The sequence below is a fragment of the Podarcis muralis genome, chromosome 3, assembly GCF_964188315.1.
Source record: "Podarcis muralis chromosome 3, rPodMur119.hap1.1, whole genome shotgun sequence".
Lineage (NCBI taxonomy): Eukaryota > Metazoa > Chordata > Lepidosauria > Squamata > Lacertidae > Podarcis > Podarcis muralis.
Window position 1 is genome coordinate 70,048,053 of NC_135657.1, and position 13,969 is coordinate 70,062,021.

The 13,969-nt window shown below is 40.0% G+C and overlaps 1 protein-coding gene across 1 annotated transcript in view; it reads left to right on the forward strand.

The window, feature by feature from the left end:
* The window catches only part of LAMA4 (laminin subunit alpha 4), a 79,352-nt gene that overhangs the window by 45,098 nt on the left and 20,285 nt on the right, over positions 1-13,969 (forward strand). Inside the window, exons 9-20 of the mRNA XM_028723210.2 lie at positions 320-431; positions 1,549-1,716; positions 2,538-2,731; positions 3,707-3,823; positions 4,425-4,573; positions 5,760-5,901; positions 7,096-7,192; positions 8,283-8,396; positions 9,289-9,474; positions 10,947-11,086; positions 12,986-13,159; positions 13,715-13,857. Of these exons, the coding sequence (XP_028579043.2) occupies positions 320-431; positions 1,549-1,716; positions 2,538-2,731; positions 3,707-3,823; positions 4,425-4,573; positions 5,760-5,901; positions 7,096-7,192; positions 8,283-8,396; positions 9,289-9,474; positions 10,947-11,086; positions 12,986-13,159; positions 13,715-13,857 (1,736 nt within the window). The remainder of the gene's footprint in view (positions 1-319; positions 432-1,548; positions 1,717-2,537; positions 2,732-3,706; positions 3,824-4,424; positions 4,574-5,759; positions 5,902-7,095; positions 7,193-8,282; positions 8,397-9,288; positions 9,475-10,946; positions 11,087-12,985; positions 13,160-13,714; positions 13,858-13,969) is intronic.

A 13,969-nucleotide genomic window follows, 5' to 3' on the forward strand; every position in this document is an offset into this window, starting at 1 on the left:
CACTATATTCAATGAAACTTCTTTCCTAGGGAAGTTTGCATAAGGATCAGCTTCGGCTTCAGAGTTGGATCAGATAAGTGACGGTTTGAGTGCAGCAAATGACACTGAAATGTGGAGCAGGTTTCCAAAGCCCTGCATTGTAAATACCAAGCAGCTAATGAGATGCAGCTCTTTCCTTCCAACATTGCCAAATATCATTTATACGCTCAATAGACCTTCCTGCACTCATCAGACGGATTTTGCTTACACTAGTCAGACCTGCACATGCCTGGAGATTGAAAAGAAAATCTAATATCGCAATTGCATGGTTTATTCATAGGGAAATCAAGAATCCAGCAAAGGCCAATTGATACAGAAGGAAACCATGAGGAGCATTGACCGTGCTGCTGTTCTTGTGGAGGCACTTGGAAATATGATAGATAATATCCAAGGTAAATCTGTGTTTTGTCCTGGTTCATCTAAATGGCGAGAACAAAATGGCGAGACTCCCAATGGGCAACAGTCATCACAGGAGCAATACAAGTGTGGGAGAAGTAATCAGGCTTTCTTGTACCTCCCCAATACATTTTTGTGCTGAGAGAAGGAAAATAGCTGTGCAAGCTACACATTGGTCTCACAGTTGCTCCTACCAGCTGTGCGGATGAGTGTCTGATGAAGTTTCCTGTGTGAATTGAAACAATACATTCAATTTCCTGTGTAAGAGCAGTGATAATGTGGCTACAGTGAGGGTGTAGCAGGAAGTGAAAAAGGCTCCCTGTGCTGATGCCAATCAGCAGTCCACCAGAATGTTGTGGTTTGTTACTTTCAAACATGGGGGGAAATGCCCAAGTCCTGTCTAGACAACTCTTAGCAAACTTAAGTATTTTGACTGAGATCTTTGAGATCATTATGTCTACGTAGCCATCAAAATACCAGTTGTTGGTTCCCCCCTTCCCCCAACATTTATTATTACTTTATCAGAATACAAACAGGAGAACTAGCTCTGAGTTTCTGAAAGAATAGCGCAGTCATTTGGGGCTGAAAAAGAAACGACCTGCAAAAAAGAATTTAGAGCTGTTTTCCATTTGTAACCAAACACAATAGATGTTGAATTATTAAATCTTCCTGCTGCCCTGGGACTTATAAAACTGCTATTTATTCATACTAGCTTATTGATCAAGAGAGATAGCATAAATGTAGCCCCCTGAAATCATTGCAACTTTGTACAAAAGAGGCACAAGTTCCATGCCACTGGTGTATCGTGAGGTGTTTGCTACTAACTACAAATTCTGCATAATCCAGTGTTCTTATAAATGCAGGTTTGCAATTCTAGAAAACAAGTTGTTACCAACAAATGATTTTTGCAACTGTCCACAAGGCTGTTTCTACAATGCAGAGAAAGAGAACCACATGGGCACAAGAGTTGGGTACCCTGAAGGACCTCAGGGGGAAGGGACTATAAACATATCAATAAAGATATGTCAGAAACCCATGATTCAAGGGGGCTTGTGTAGTTAGTTGTTCAATCACAATTCATTATTGCTATATCTGCCTGGGGTTTGTTCACAGAAGTCAGCAGCAAGGTGGAATACTATGGCATTGAACATGACCTGAGGCCTGAGGATATCATTCAGAAGCTCAAGGCAGCAGAAGAGATGGTGAAGGACATCAAACGTCGCAAGCCATTCACTATTCAGATACCACTTGCATATGAAGAATCTGATGCAGCACAAGAGTGTGAGTTTTCCTTCTGTCAAGATAGTGTAATGTGGCATTAGAAAAGTGCAGTTGCATACTGAAATACATACTCACAGATCTTTATGAGTGTCAGGCATGATGGCACCAATTAATTCAAAATCATGTGCAATTCATATAAAAGAATACAGCCGTACCTTGGATCCCAAACGTCCTGGAACTCGGACGTTTTGGCTCCCAAATGCCACAAACCTGGAAGTGATTGTTCCGGTTTGCAAACATTCTATTGGAACCTGAATGTCTGACGGGGCTTCCGCGGCTTCTGATTGGTTGCAGGAGCTTCAAAGTTCACACTTTTCTGAATTTTGCAATGCAATTCTCCAGCCATATAATGTGTACAATAATGTAAAGTGCATATAAAAGCATATAGTCATCAAAATAATATTTAAAAATGCATTCTATGGGGGGGTTCTGCAGAAATGTGTACATTAGGCAAAATTGCATTCAGAATATATAGAAATAGAAATACTTTATTGTCACTGTACCACTTTACAGTGAGATAAAACGAGCCCGCCTTCCCCCCACAATCTCTCAATCCTTGTTACACTCTGTGTGCTATCGTACGACCACCAACCCCGAACATAGTTTATTAGGATAAATTTGCCCTGAAATGCTAACGAATTTTTACAATTAAAAAAATAGTAATTACAAACAGATATGGAAATGTGAAGAACTGAAGTGAAATGAGAAAATGAAAGAAATTGGCAACAGTTTGTTCATCCCTAACCATGTGTGGCTAAACTTGCTGCAGAAACCAAGAGTAGGGCCATTCACAATGGTTAACTAGCTTTATCTTCTCTTAGTGCTAAAAGAAGTGGAAAAGTGGAGACAGACATACAATGAAACCAGATCTCTGATTCCTGTTGTTTTGGACCAGCTTGGGGACTACAACACCAAGCTTGCAGATTTGCAGAAGGCCCTGGACCAGGCTGTTGATGACATCAAGAAAGCAGAAGCTAGAAATAAAGAAAGCACCGCCACGTTCCGAAGGCAGGAGGTACCGTGCAGTATATTGCACTGTGAATCTGTGAAGAACATTCCCCTCCTCCTGCCCTGATTAGGACAGTGGAAAGAGAGGATGGTGATTTCAGGAACTGCTTCCTTTCCCAGCATGATTCCAAAATCTGCTCCAGAGGTTGGAGTAAACCACAGAGCAGATTTAAGGGTCACGCAGGGGGCATGTGGACAGAGGGGAGGGAGGGGAAGTACAGCTAGAGGTCCTTGCACTGGTGGAACTGTTTAGCTGGATGCTGCCCTATGCGTTTTGTTGCTGCCATGTTTGGCTGCAGAAAAGATCATATACAAAATGGGTTTCTCTTGATATGAAATGTACAAAGCCCTGGCTATAAATGTGCATTCTTTGCCCTGGTATTTGAAAATTGAAGGACAGATTTTGGTGTCCTTCCTGTAAGGTGTTGTAAGGTATCTTTTTTTTATTGTGTTTATTGTGTTTTCACATGATGTAACCTGCCCTGGGACTTTCTGGTTAAGGGCGGGTAAGTAAAACTGCTATTGCTACTACTGTACTACAATGAGGCCAGTAACAACTCAGGAAAAGACACCATCTACCCTTCTTCCCAATCCACTGCTTTTTCAATCTGCTTTTTTTATATTTCAAGTCTTTTCTCAGAAATTGCCTAAGACATATTAACTGTTTCAAGTCTTGTTTCAGAAAGTCGTGTGTGTCGCTCTTGGCAGCGTTACTGAATGAGTAAAAACAGACTGTGCAAAAGTGACCTGCCACAATAGGGGTCAATTAAACTAGCTATTATCTGCTCTCTTTTAAAATTCCATTTTTCTTAATTCAGAACCTCCTAATAACCTCAGCTTCCAAATTTTAATTGGATGACAGAAGTTCAGCAGTGCATTTTTAGGATAGATCAAAGCAACTAACCCCAAAAAATATAATAAATGTATCCAACATTTCTTGGAGCTTATTCATTCATTCATTCATTCATCTATTTTCTCACAGAAGCAACAAGAAGTAGTGGAGGCACAGATTAACAGTGTCAACAGTACCCTGCTGCAGGCAAGAGATATTTTAGATGTGCCTCAGCAACTCAACTTGGAACTGAGCGAGGCAATCAAGGTAACTTCCTTGTGAATGACACATTCCTCACTGACCTTAATCAGAGTTAAGGTGTTGCATCAGCATCAGCATTTCCCATGGTCAACACCAGTGCTTTTTTCTAAAAAAATGTTTAGGGGTACTCTCATTTTCCTACTCATATTGAAATACTGCCCCTCAGAGGTATGCGTACCCCTGCGTCCCCCCCAGAAAAACGCACTGGTTAACACTACCCAATTTTTCTTTTCCAGTGTTTGCTAACCAGCTTCAAATATTGACTAAGAGTAACTTCCCCAATAGCATTAATCATGATGAACAGCAATGCCCAGAAGCAGCTCACCAGGTGGAGCAGAGTCACTGCACTACCTTCCTAGTTAGTGGGATGCTGTTATTTAAAGGGTGGGAGAGGAGGGGCAATGGGGATGTTGGTGCTGTGCAAATGTACTGGCAAAGCCCATCCAATGCTCCTTCTAGTACATTTGTACCATGCCAACCTCCCTACCACCATACCTCTTTCCCTCCTGGTAAGTATTAACAACACCCCTGCTGGGGAAATAGTATCAATTTGTAGAAATATTAACCTTGAATTACTTTTCCCCACTCTGTACTCTCATTTGAACAGAATGCATCAGGGTTCTATGCAGAAATAGATGGAGCTAAAATACAGCTACAGGACAAACTGGCCAATCTCTCAAGGTTTGATGGTGATTTGGTGCAAAGGGCCATGGAATATGCACAAGAGCTTGGTGTTCTTGCAGATCAGCTAGACAGGTAAACTGCCATCAGTTAATATATATTAATATATCATATTAACTGTGCTCTATAAATCAAACAGATGAGCACAATTCAGCCAGTAGCCTAGTTTGCACATCACATTAAGGCAAACCATGGCTTCATATGACTCCACAAGTATGTAGGTTCCCAGAGAGGAGTTTGCTGCCATTTTGGTTATTTTGCTCCTGGTGTGCTGTCTCCAGGACTTGTCCTAGGTTTTACAGCTTGTGATTTGTCCATGAGTCCAGGTTCTAACAACATACTAAGCCAAATCATTGGCTTAGCTCAGTGTGGTGCAGCAGCAAAATGACTGGGGAGAAGCAGCTATTGTCTCTCCCAAACCTTGTGTGTTCACGCTAAGCCATTATTTGCCTGACTGTGATGTGTGAACCAGGACAATGTGAAGTGCATTTCAGCCTTATGGAACAGAATTAAATGTGTGGTTTACTCTCCCACTGAAAACAATGGAACTTAAAAGTGCTTTGCTTTGGCTGGATTGTGTCCAATGTTCATAAAAGGATTGGCTGGTTGGGAGGAAAGTAGAATATAGCAATACAGTAATTGTACTTTGCATTATAGTCTTTTCACCACTGTGCTATGTATACCAGCTCTCAACATAGGGTCCAACTAGATGATCAAATCCACCATTGTATTTTTCTTTCCTTCAAAGCAGCTGTTTAGAAATAGTCATCACACAGTTTTCAGTGAATATCCATTTCACTTTCCAAACCATAAAAAGTCCAATTCTTTTCTAAAGTGAGTTTGCTGCGCTATAACAATAGTTCTTTGGTCCACTTTAACTGTGCAGACGTAAAGTTCCAGTGTGCAGATGAATCCCTTCTGCAAAATCATGACAGTCTGGAAGCAAGTTTAGTGTTTTTATTGCAAATAATGGGTTTCAAAAAGGTAGGCATATCTCCAATCCCTGTTCATGGACAGATTCAGCAGCAGCTCTGCAACTGATACTGTAGCTGACTTGTGCAATGGTGACAGCTGAGCTGCTGGTGAGATCTGTACTCACCTTTTAGCATGCACATGTGCCATTACTGAGCACTAAATAAGTGCACAAAATCATTGTCTCTCAATTACCTGATTCAGCTCTGGCAAATACTCACCTGTTTTCATCTGTAAGTAATTCAGATTATTATTGTTATTGTTATTATTATTTTCTCCTTTGCTGTAGGACTTTGCATGGTGTTGATACAAATGGATTAGTCCAAAAAGCATTAAATGCTTCCAATGTTCATGAAAATATCATTAATTACATTCACGAAGCCGAACAAATCTCTACCTTGGCATTAAACACTACAGAGCGGGTCAGTGATGTAAGTAGCAGCATTATAAACCCGGATCTATGCTCCATGACCCTTGTATCATTGGGATGAAGCAATATTTCCAGCGCCTGCTGAAAACTCTTTTATAGAATTTTTCACATGTAATGTCTAAATATTAGGCTGCATACAAAACACACCAGAAATCATGTGAATGTTATTTTCCATAACTATTGCCCAGTTCACCAAATGAGAAGAAATACATTTCAGTCTCAGTCTCTGGCATAATTCATTTTGGAGCCATTTTCTAATTTTTACTGCAACAATTTCATAATTTCTGTATACTTGCAAAAGTAACAATAGGCTAGATTCAGAGCACCCATGAGTGGAACCTGGGTTGCAGGATGCCTTTGCTGGGCAAAGTGGAGTTAGAGACTTTTTGACAATTTCCCATCCAGCCCCTTTAAAAGTAAAGGGCCAAACCACATGTCACATTCAAGCTCCCAATGTAAATTTTCTTTAGTAAAATCAGCTATATGGGCCGCCTGATTTGGATATGGCTATGTCAAAGGAGAAGGGGGTGGCCTGAGTCTTACACACCTCCTCCAAATTCAGATTACTTACCTTAAAGTGCTATTAGACATGGGACTCAGCTATACAACTGCAAATAAAAAAATTTAATGTGTCATAATGTGCAATATACAAAAGTGACACTAGATGGCCACAGTGAGCTATGCTAAATTCAACGTATTTTTCAATACTTTTTAAAAGCATTTTCATAACGTTTTTTATATGTGTGTAGATTCCACCATGGTTATGGGCTTAATAGCAATTTGTGCTTCATAACCTTCCACTATCTGTTGCAGAAATTACAAGAGAGAGAGAGAGAGAGAGAGAGAGAGAGAGAGAGAGAGAGAGGGAGGGAGGGAGGGAGGGAGGGAGGGAGAGGGAGGGAAAGAATGAGGGGAGAAGGCTTTTTGGTTGTAGCTCTATGCCTGTGGAATTCTCTCCCTAGGGAGATACGTGTAATATCTCTACTGAAACGAAACCCTTTTTTTATTTCAAACTGAGTTTTATTTTAACTGCTCCTTTTTTAGTGTCATTTTTAAATGTTTGGGTTGGGTCATAGTTTTGACATAAGCTGCCTTTTGGGGAGGGGTTGCTCTGGAAAGGTGGCATAGAAATCCTGAACATGAAAAGAAATAAATGAGGTTTTATTCTGACTCTCTTTCTAAAATGAATTTGTAGGCTGTTGTTGGAATTGGCACCCAGATCACTTACCATAAAGAAGAAAGCAAAAAAGTTCTCAATCAAGCCAGCGATCAGGAACAGACGGCACATACTAGTAAATATAATCCTGTCTCTTGATTTGGACATTTCTCTGGAACTATAATAGCTCTGCATATGGAAAGGGAGCATCATGAAGAATGAAAAATGTTGACAGGAGAGAATTAATCATTATATCCCACTGAGAATTCTGTAATTCAAAAGGTTGCCTATTTTCAGTAGAACAGAAGCTGGTCTAATAAACACTCATTACTTTATCCATTTTGTATCTCTTGTTCTCTGGGACCTGCACTGCAACAAATGTCTGTACAATTACCAGGCCATATAGAAGATTTACAGGATGCTGGTACTTCTTTTTCTGAAACTTAAAACTATGGAAATTACTGCTTTTAATCTGTCAGAAGCAAATGCTTTTCACATTTGTAGTGCATTATTTTTCTAATGTAAATGTACTGTCACCTAGCTCAAGAGAATACCATCTGCCAAATTCTTTTTAAGAGGTCCCTGAAGACAATTCAGTATTCCATCAGGAATTGTTGCTGGGCATTGACAAGGAGACTATTGAGAAAGCCAGACTACCTAAATGTGTGTCATTAAATATTTCCTAATTAAATATTGTCGTGATTAGCACCAGTTATACTTACGGTGGAGTGCCTTTTTGATAAAATTAATACTAAGACTAGATGTAGACTGCTTACAATGATAAGCCACAGTGAGCATTCAGCTTGTATGCTTCCACATCCTATTCTGGAATTGCCACAAAAAAGAGTTTAGAAATTTTGCTGCCTTTTAAGACTAACCACAGCTTGTGGTGACATCCAAATTTAGGCAAACTGTGGTTAGTTATGAACTGTGGTTAATTGGAAAAGCTGACTTCAAACCATGGGTTATGAACCTCACTTGTTTTCACTAACCATAGTTAAAATTACCACAGGGATTGGATATAGCACTAAAACTGTGGTTAATCTAAAATGAAAGCAGAAGTGTTTGATCTCATTGTCAAAGCTGCACTGGAAGAGGGGAGGAAGGAAACCACATGAGGCTTATTGCGGTTCATCCTGATAACATGATTTAGCACATGTGTGAACTGGGTCTTGAGTCCTCCATAGTGGTAAAACTGTTCCTTACATTTTATTTCTCCTTTACAGATTATTTAGCTGTTGCTGACGCAGGTCGCCGAGTTAATGGAACTGTTGCCAGAAAGAATAATTGGAAAAGCTATTTGCTGAAAGTCATTTCAAAAATACAGATGTCAGAACAAGGTCAAGAGATAAATACTGAAAATTTTAATCTTGTGAAACTGATTGAAGAAGAAATTTATACTAGAAATCCCCTTAGCGATTATGTCAGGAAGGATTCAAATCAAATCCTACTTTTGCTGATTCTTTTTAATAGTTGAATCACAAAATTGCCTCAGATTTGTTGTGTTTGTTGGGTCTCCTCCATAAAGGTAATTGTTAATTCTATTTACAATTAATTTTGGCAATCTCTGCAATGTTAAAAGGGTTAAGCATGGTGCAAGGCTGCCAAGTTACTTAGATACTAAAATACATTTTAGTGCCCATGCAGAAATACCTCTGAATGCCTACATAGCAAATAGTTGGCATAAGTTATTTAGAACAAACTGAAAATCACATATAATGTAGCAAAACATCTCTGTCCATCCTGACTCACACCTCTGTCTTCAGTGTGTGTGAGTGTCTGCAAGGGGAGACAGAGCTGTATCCTATGGTAGCTTTGCCATAATAGGAAGTATGGAAAAATAGGAAGTTGCCTTGAACTGAACTTGAACTTGTTGTCAGTATTGGCTGACAGCAGCTTTGTAGGATTTCAGGCAGGGGGTCACTCCCAGCCCTTCCTGGAGTAACACAGGGGACCTCTTGCATGCAAATCAGGACATCAAACACCACTAAAATATTTTCCCTTGGGTGAATTGAGGCAGCCAATTTTTGCCATTTCTCTCCTCGCTACTGCATCCCTCTCTACCATTTCTTGTTCTGTTCTTGGTTTCTCCACCCCAGTCCTCAGGTTCACATTTTTAGTGATTTCTTACTACAGAGAATCATTCCCCCCCCCCCCCCCCGTCATTACAGTGTATCTATCCTATCTACTGGCTATTAAGAGTCATTTTTTTTGCTTTTGGTCTTTTAACAGATAATGCAAGACAACGTCTGAACCAGTTGAAAGTCATTACAGATCAAGCTCTAGATACTGCTGCAGCAGTAACACAGACTACTAATCCAATGGCTGAGAATGTGAGCAAATGGTCCCAAGACCTGAAGAACTTTAAGCCTGAAAGAGCAGCCTATGAGCGTGCCACAGTCACAACAAGGGATACAGGTACTGTGATGGGAAACACTAGGATGCAAAATGGGTACCAAAATTGGTGGGATGTTGGGGGAATGTACCCTCCCAACCCCACCAGGTTTTTTTTGGGGGGGGTGGCAAAGAGAAAAGAGAAGAGAAGTCCAGAGGGTGGCAACATGAGAACAGGCCTTCTCTACAGTGGTTCCCCATCTGTGGAATGCTCTCCCCACAGGAGTTCGCCTGGCACCTTCGTTATACACCTTTAGGCGCCAGGCAAAAATGTTCCTTTTGAACCAGGTCTTTGGTTGATCTTATTGACATCCAACACCCTTTTAGAATGTGGCGGGGGGCGGGGAATATTGGGTTACTGCTTTTGGTTTGATTTTATATGTTGTGGTCTTGTTGTGAACCGCCCTGAGACCTCTGGCTTGAAGGCTCAGCCAAGGGTGAATGTTGACTCAGATCAAGAAAATTTAGCATAGATTATCCAGATCAGCATCTTCAGTGCATGAGTGAAAGGAGATTGGAAGTGGCTCCATTTCCACCAACTTTTCTGAGCCACACTATGTGTCAAAACATGGGCAGTTTATTATAGCACTAGCAGAAGAAGCACTACAGCAAAAATGTCCTTTAGAAAACATGTTTAGTTCTTTTCTTACATTTATATCTCACTTTGCCCCTTCATGCATTTCTCACAGAAATACAAGTACATCATTTTTATCCAGTCATTTCTATGGGACTGTAGCATATTTTCCATTTTGGATCCAAACTTTAAATATTGTTACAGTCTGACAGCAGGAACCATTTTCATGCTCCTTAGGGATAAAATGGCAGCTACAAAAATAATGTATAAATTGTTATAGTGGACAAATCTTGCTTGTAACAAAGAGTACAGAGCCACTGCTATATAATATTATTCATAGACGATATATAGATGATAGATAGATAGATGATAGATGATAGATAGATAGATAGATAGATAGATAGATAGATAGATAGATAGATAGATAGATAGATGATAGATAGATAGATGATGATAGATAGATAGATAGATAGATAGATGATAGATAGATAGATAGATAGATAGATAGATAGATAGATAGATATAGATAGATTATAGATAGATACCTCAGGTTACAAACACCTCAGGTTACAAACACTTCGGGTTACAGACTCCGCTAACCCAGAAGTAGTACCTCGGGTTAAGAACTTTACCTCAGGATGAGAACAGAAATTGCGTGGCGGTGGCAGCAGGAGGCCCCATTAGCTAAAGTGGTACCTCAGGTTAAGAATGGTTTCAGGTTAAGAACGGACCTCCGGAACAAATTAAGTTTGTAACCAGAGGTACCGCTGTATAGATATAGCAATGCTTCTTCTTCACTCCTTGCTACAAGTAAGATTTTCTTGTGTTTGTGAGTTGAAGTTTAGAAAAATGTACACAGAATTTTTCACAGAATGGAATTATTACTTTCTCCCCCACCCTCTTCTTTCCTTTTCCATGACAGTGAAGAGTCTCACAGAAGTTGTCCCCCAGCTGCTAGATAAGCTGCGGACAGTGGAACAGAAGCGGCCCGCAAACAATGTCTCCGCCAGCATTCAAAGGGTCAGGGAGCTCATTGCACAGACAAGGAGTGTAGCCAACAAGGTAAAGAGGCTGCTGGAAACTTTACTTGTTCAATTAATATATTAAGCTATTTATTACAAACATCTCCTAAATTTAAACTTGGTGTTCAGTTATATCATCTGAGCTGGATGACCCTTGGCAATATATCAACTGTTAAGAGTTGGAATGGTAGGCAAAAGGTAAAGGTAAAAGACCCCTGGACGGTTAAGTCCAGTCAAAGGCGACTATGGGGTGTGGCGCTCATCTCGCTTTCAGGCCAAGGGAGCCAGCATTTGTCCACAGACAGCTTTCTGGGTCATGTGGCCAGCATGACTAAACCGCTTCTGGTGCAACAGAACACCGTGGGGGAAGCCAGAGTGCACGGAAATGCTGTTTACTTTCCCGCCACATTGGTACCTATTTATCTACTTGCACTGGCATGCTTTCAAACTGCTATGTTGGAAGGAGCTGGGACAGAGCAATGGGAGCTCACCCATCACAGGAATTCAAACCCCCGACGTTCCGATCAGCAAGCCCAAGAGGCTCAGTGGTTTAGACCACAGCGCCACCCGCATCCCTCCTGAATGGTAGAATAGTGTTGGTACTATGCTAATGTTTACTGCCACAGAATTCCTGAACTCTAGGAAACCTCCAGGATGCCCAGAGGTGGAGGGCAGCAGCAGGAGACTATTGCCCTCATGTGATTCTTATTGGTTTCCCAAGGCATCTGGCTGACCACTTTGGTAAGCCAGGATGCTGAACCACATAGAGCTTTGATCTGGTTTAGTGGGGCCTTTCTTGTGTTCCAGCTTCATGACAAATTATTTTGTTTGTGTGTGTAGGTGTAGGGTCATATTTGACTAGTGTTAGACACACTAGTATTAATGAACATGGCTAACTATTAATTTCAATGGGTCTACTTTGAGTATGAGTTTGCCGAATGGATCTAAAGCTCTTCTGTTACACCTTTATCAGAGTGGCAATGTTAGGAAAAAATGTTTTCAAAAAGACATTTAAATCTGTAGATTGAAACCCATCACAGTGTTTTCCATCCACTTTTATTTGTTTAAGGATTTATTTCTCACATATAAATTAAGGATTTATATGTGCAGCTAACAAGACAAAAAAAAATGCTGCATGGTAAACATTAAAATGAATTCTGATGGATAAATGAATACTTTGGGGTGGGTGTCCTCACATTCATTACAGTCTTACACTAATGCAGCTCCATTGCATATATTTTACACCTGAAGTACATGAGTGTGAAACCAAAATGCAGCCCTCTTATATTCAAAGCAAAATACTAATTGCTTTTAATGATATAAATGGCATTGGATATATATTTTTTCATTTTAGAAAATTTCACAGGGCTGGATATCCAGACTTCTCATGAACAAAGTTTTGCTAACAAATACCCTCAGGAAGGAGAGGGTTTCCCTTGATTTCTCTTTCTTCCTTCTGCACCCCCCAGGAAAGCTAATCCAGAGGGTTGAGGGACCCTCCAGAACAAATGGGAGGTGGTGCTGGGGGCTGCAGGAAGAACAGGGGATCAGTGAAAATTGCTTTCTCTCCCCCACCCCCTTCCATATGCAGGCGGTCTACTGGATTGCAGTCCTATTTACAAATAGAAGACCTTTCATTCATGGAAAACCATGTCTGGATCCATCCCATAGTTTATTAATTTTCTCAAATACTTTTTTACACCTCTGACTGTGGAATAGTGGAGTAAAATGAATTAATGACTGATTTACATTTTCTAGTTTATTTTAGTTATTAATCTCTCCCCACACCCTCAAAACACGTGAGCCACCAAACCAGATGCAGTTCATTAACTATGTATCATGCTGTTATAAGGTGTAACTGTTGCCTGTGATTTTTGCAAACTGTCCATAATCTATGTCTCTAAACTAAGCATAAAATCCGACACATTTTATCTTCTAGGTTCAAGTCTCAATGTCATTTGACGGTCAATCTGCTGTTGAAGTCAATCCCCAAACAAACATGGAAGACTTAAAGGCTTTCACATCTTTGAGTTTATACATGATGCTTCATAAGGACAATGCAGAGCGGACAACACCTCAGGATCAGTTTATTCTGTATCTAGGAAATAAAAATGTAAGCATCATTTAATTGTTCTCATAGAAAATGCACTGTTTTATGAATGGTGTGATTTAGGATTTTTCATAAGTACGGTTCTATTTTTTAATGAGATTTTCATAGCAGCATGAACAAAATTAGTGATTTTTCAAACATCCTGTGAACAGATTCTCTTTCCATATTCTTCATTGTGCTCTTCAGTCTCTTCAAATAGCAAATTACATCATCTACTATGGTGTGATACTGAGCTTCCACATTTCCAATCAACTCTCCACAGACATTGAATATATTGAGGAAATGACTCCACTTTAGCTTTTAAGGTTCACATTCAATGAGCAGTAGATTGCTTGCAGTATATACATCAAGTGAATGTAAGAGTTTGTGGTTTTCCTAGCAAACAATAATGGCCTCCCTTGTGCCCCCAGAATGTAGTCACATTCAGTAGCAAAAGATGTCCTAAAGGCTGCATTACAAATTCATAATAGACAGCTCTGAATACTATGCTGAACCAAATGTGTTGTCTGTAGCATATCTTGAAACCATTGTGACTGTCTATTTTCATTCCTTCTCTAGACAAAAAATTACCTGGGTCTTGCAATTAAGAATGACAACTTAGTATACATTTATAATTTGGGTAGCGGTGATGTGGAGATACCGCTAGACTCCAAGCCAGTCAGCTCCTGGCCTGCCTACTTCAGCCTTGTTAAAATAGAGAGGTAATATGATCTTGATCTGCTACATGTTTAATGTGGTTGGATGGGTTGAATAGAATGGAGATGAAATGGGAAACATTGTTTTAAAAAAAAACTTACATTGTGGAGTAATGCT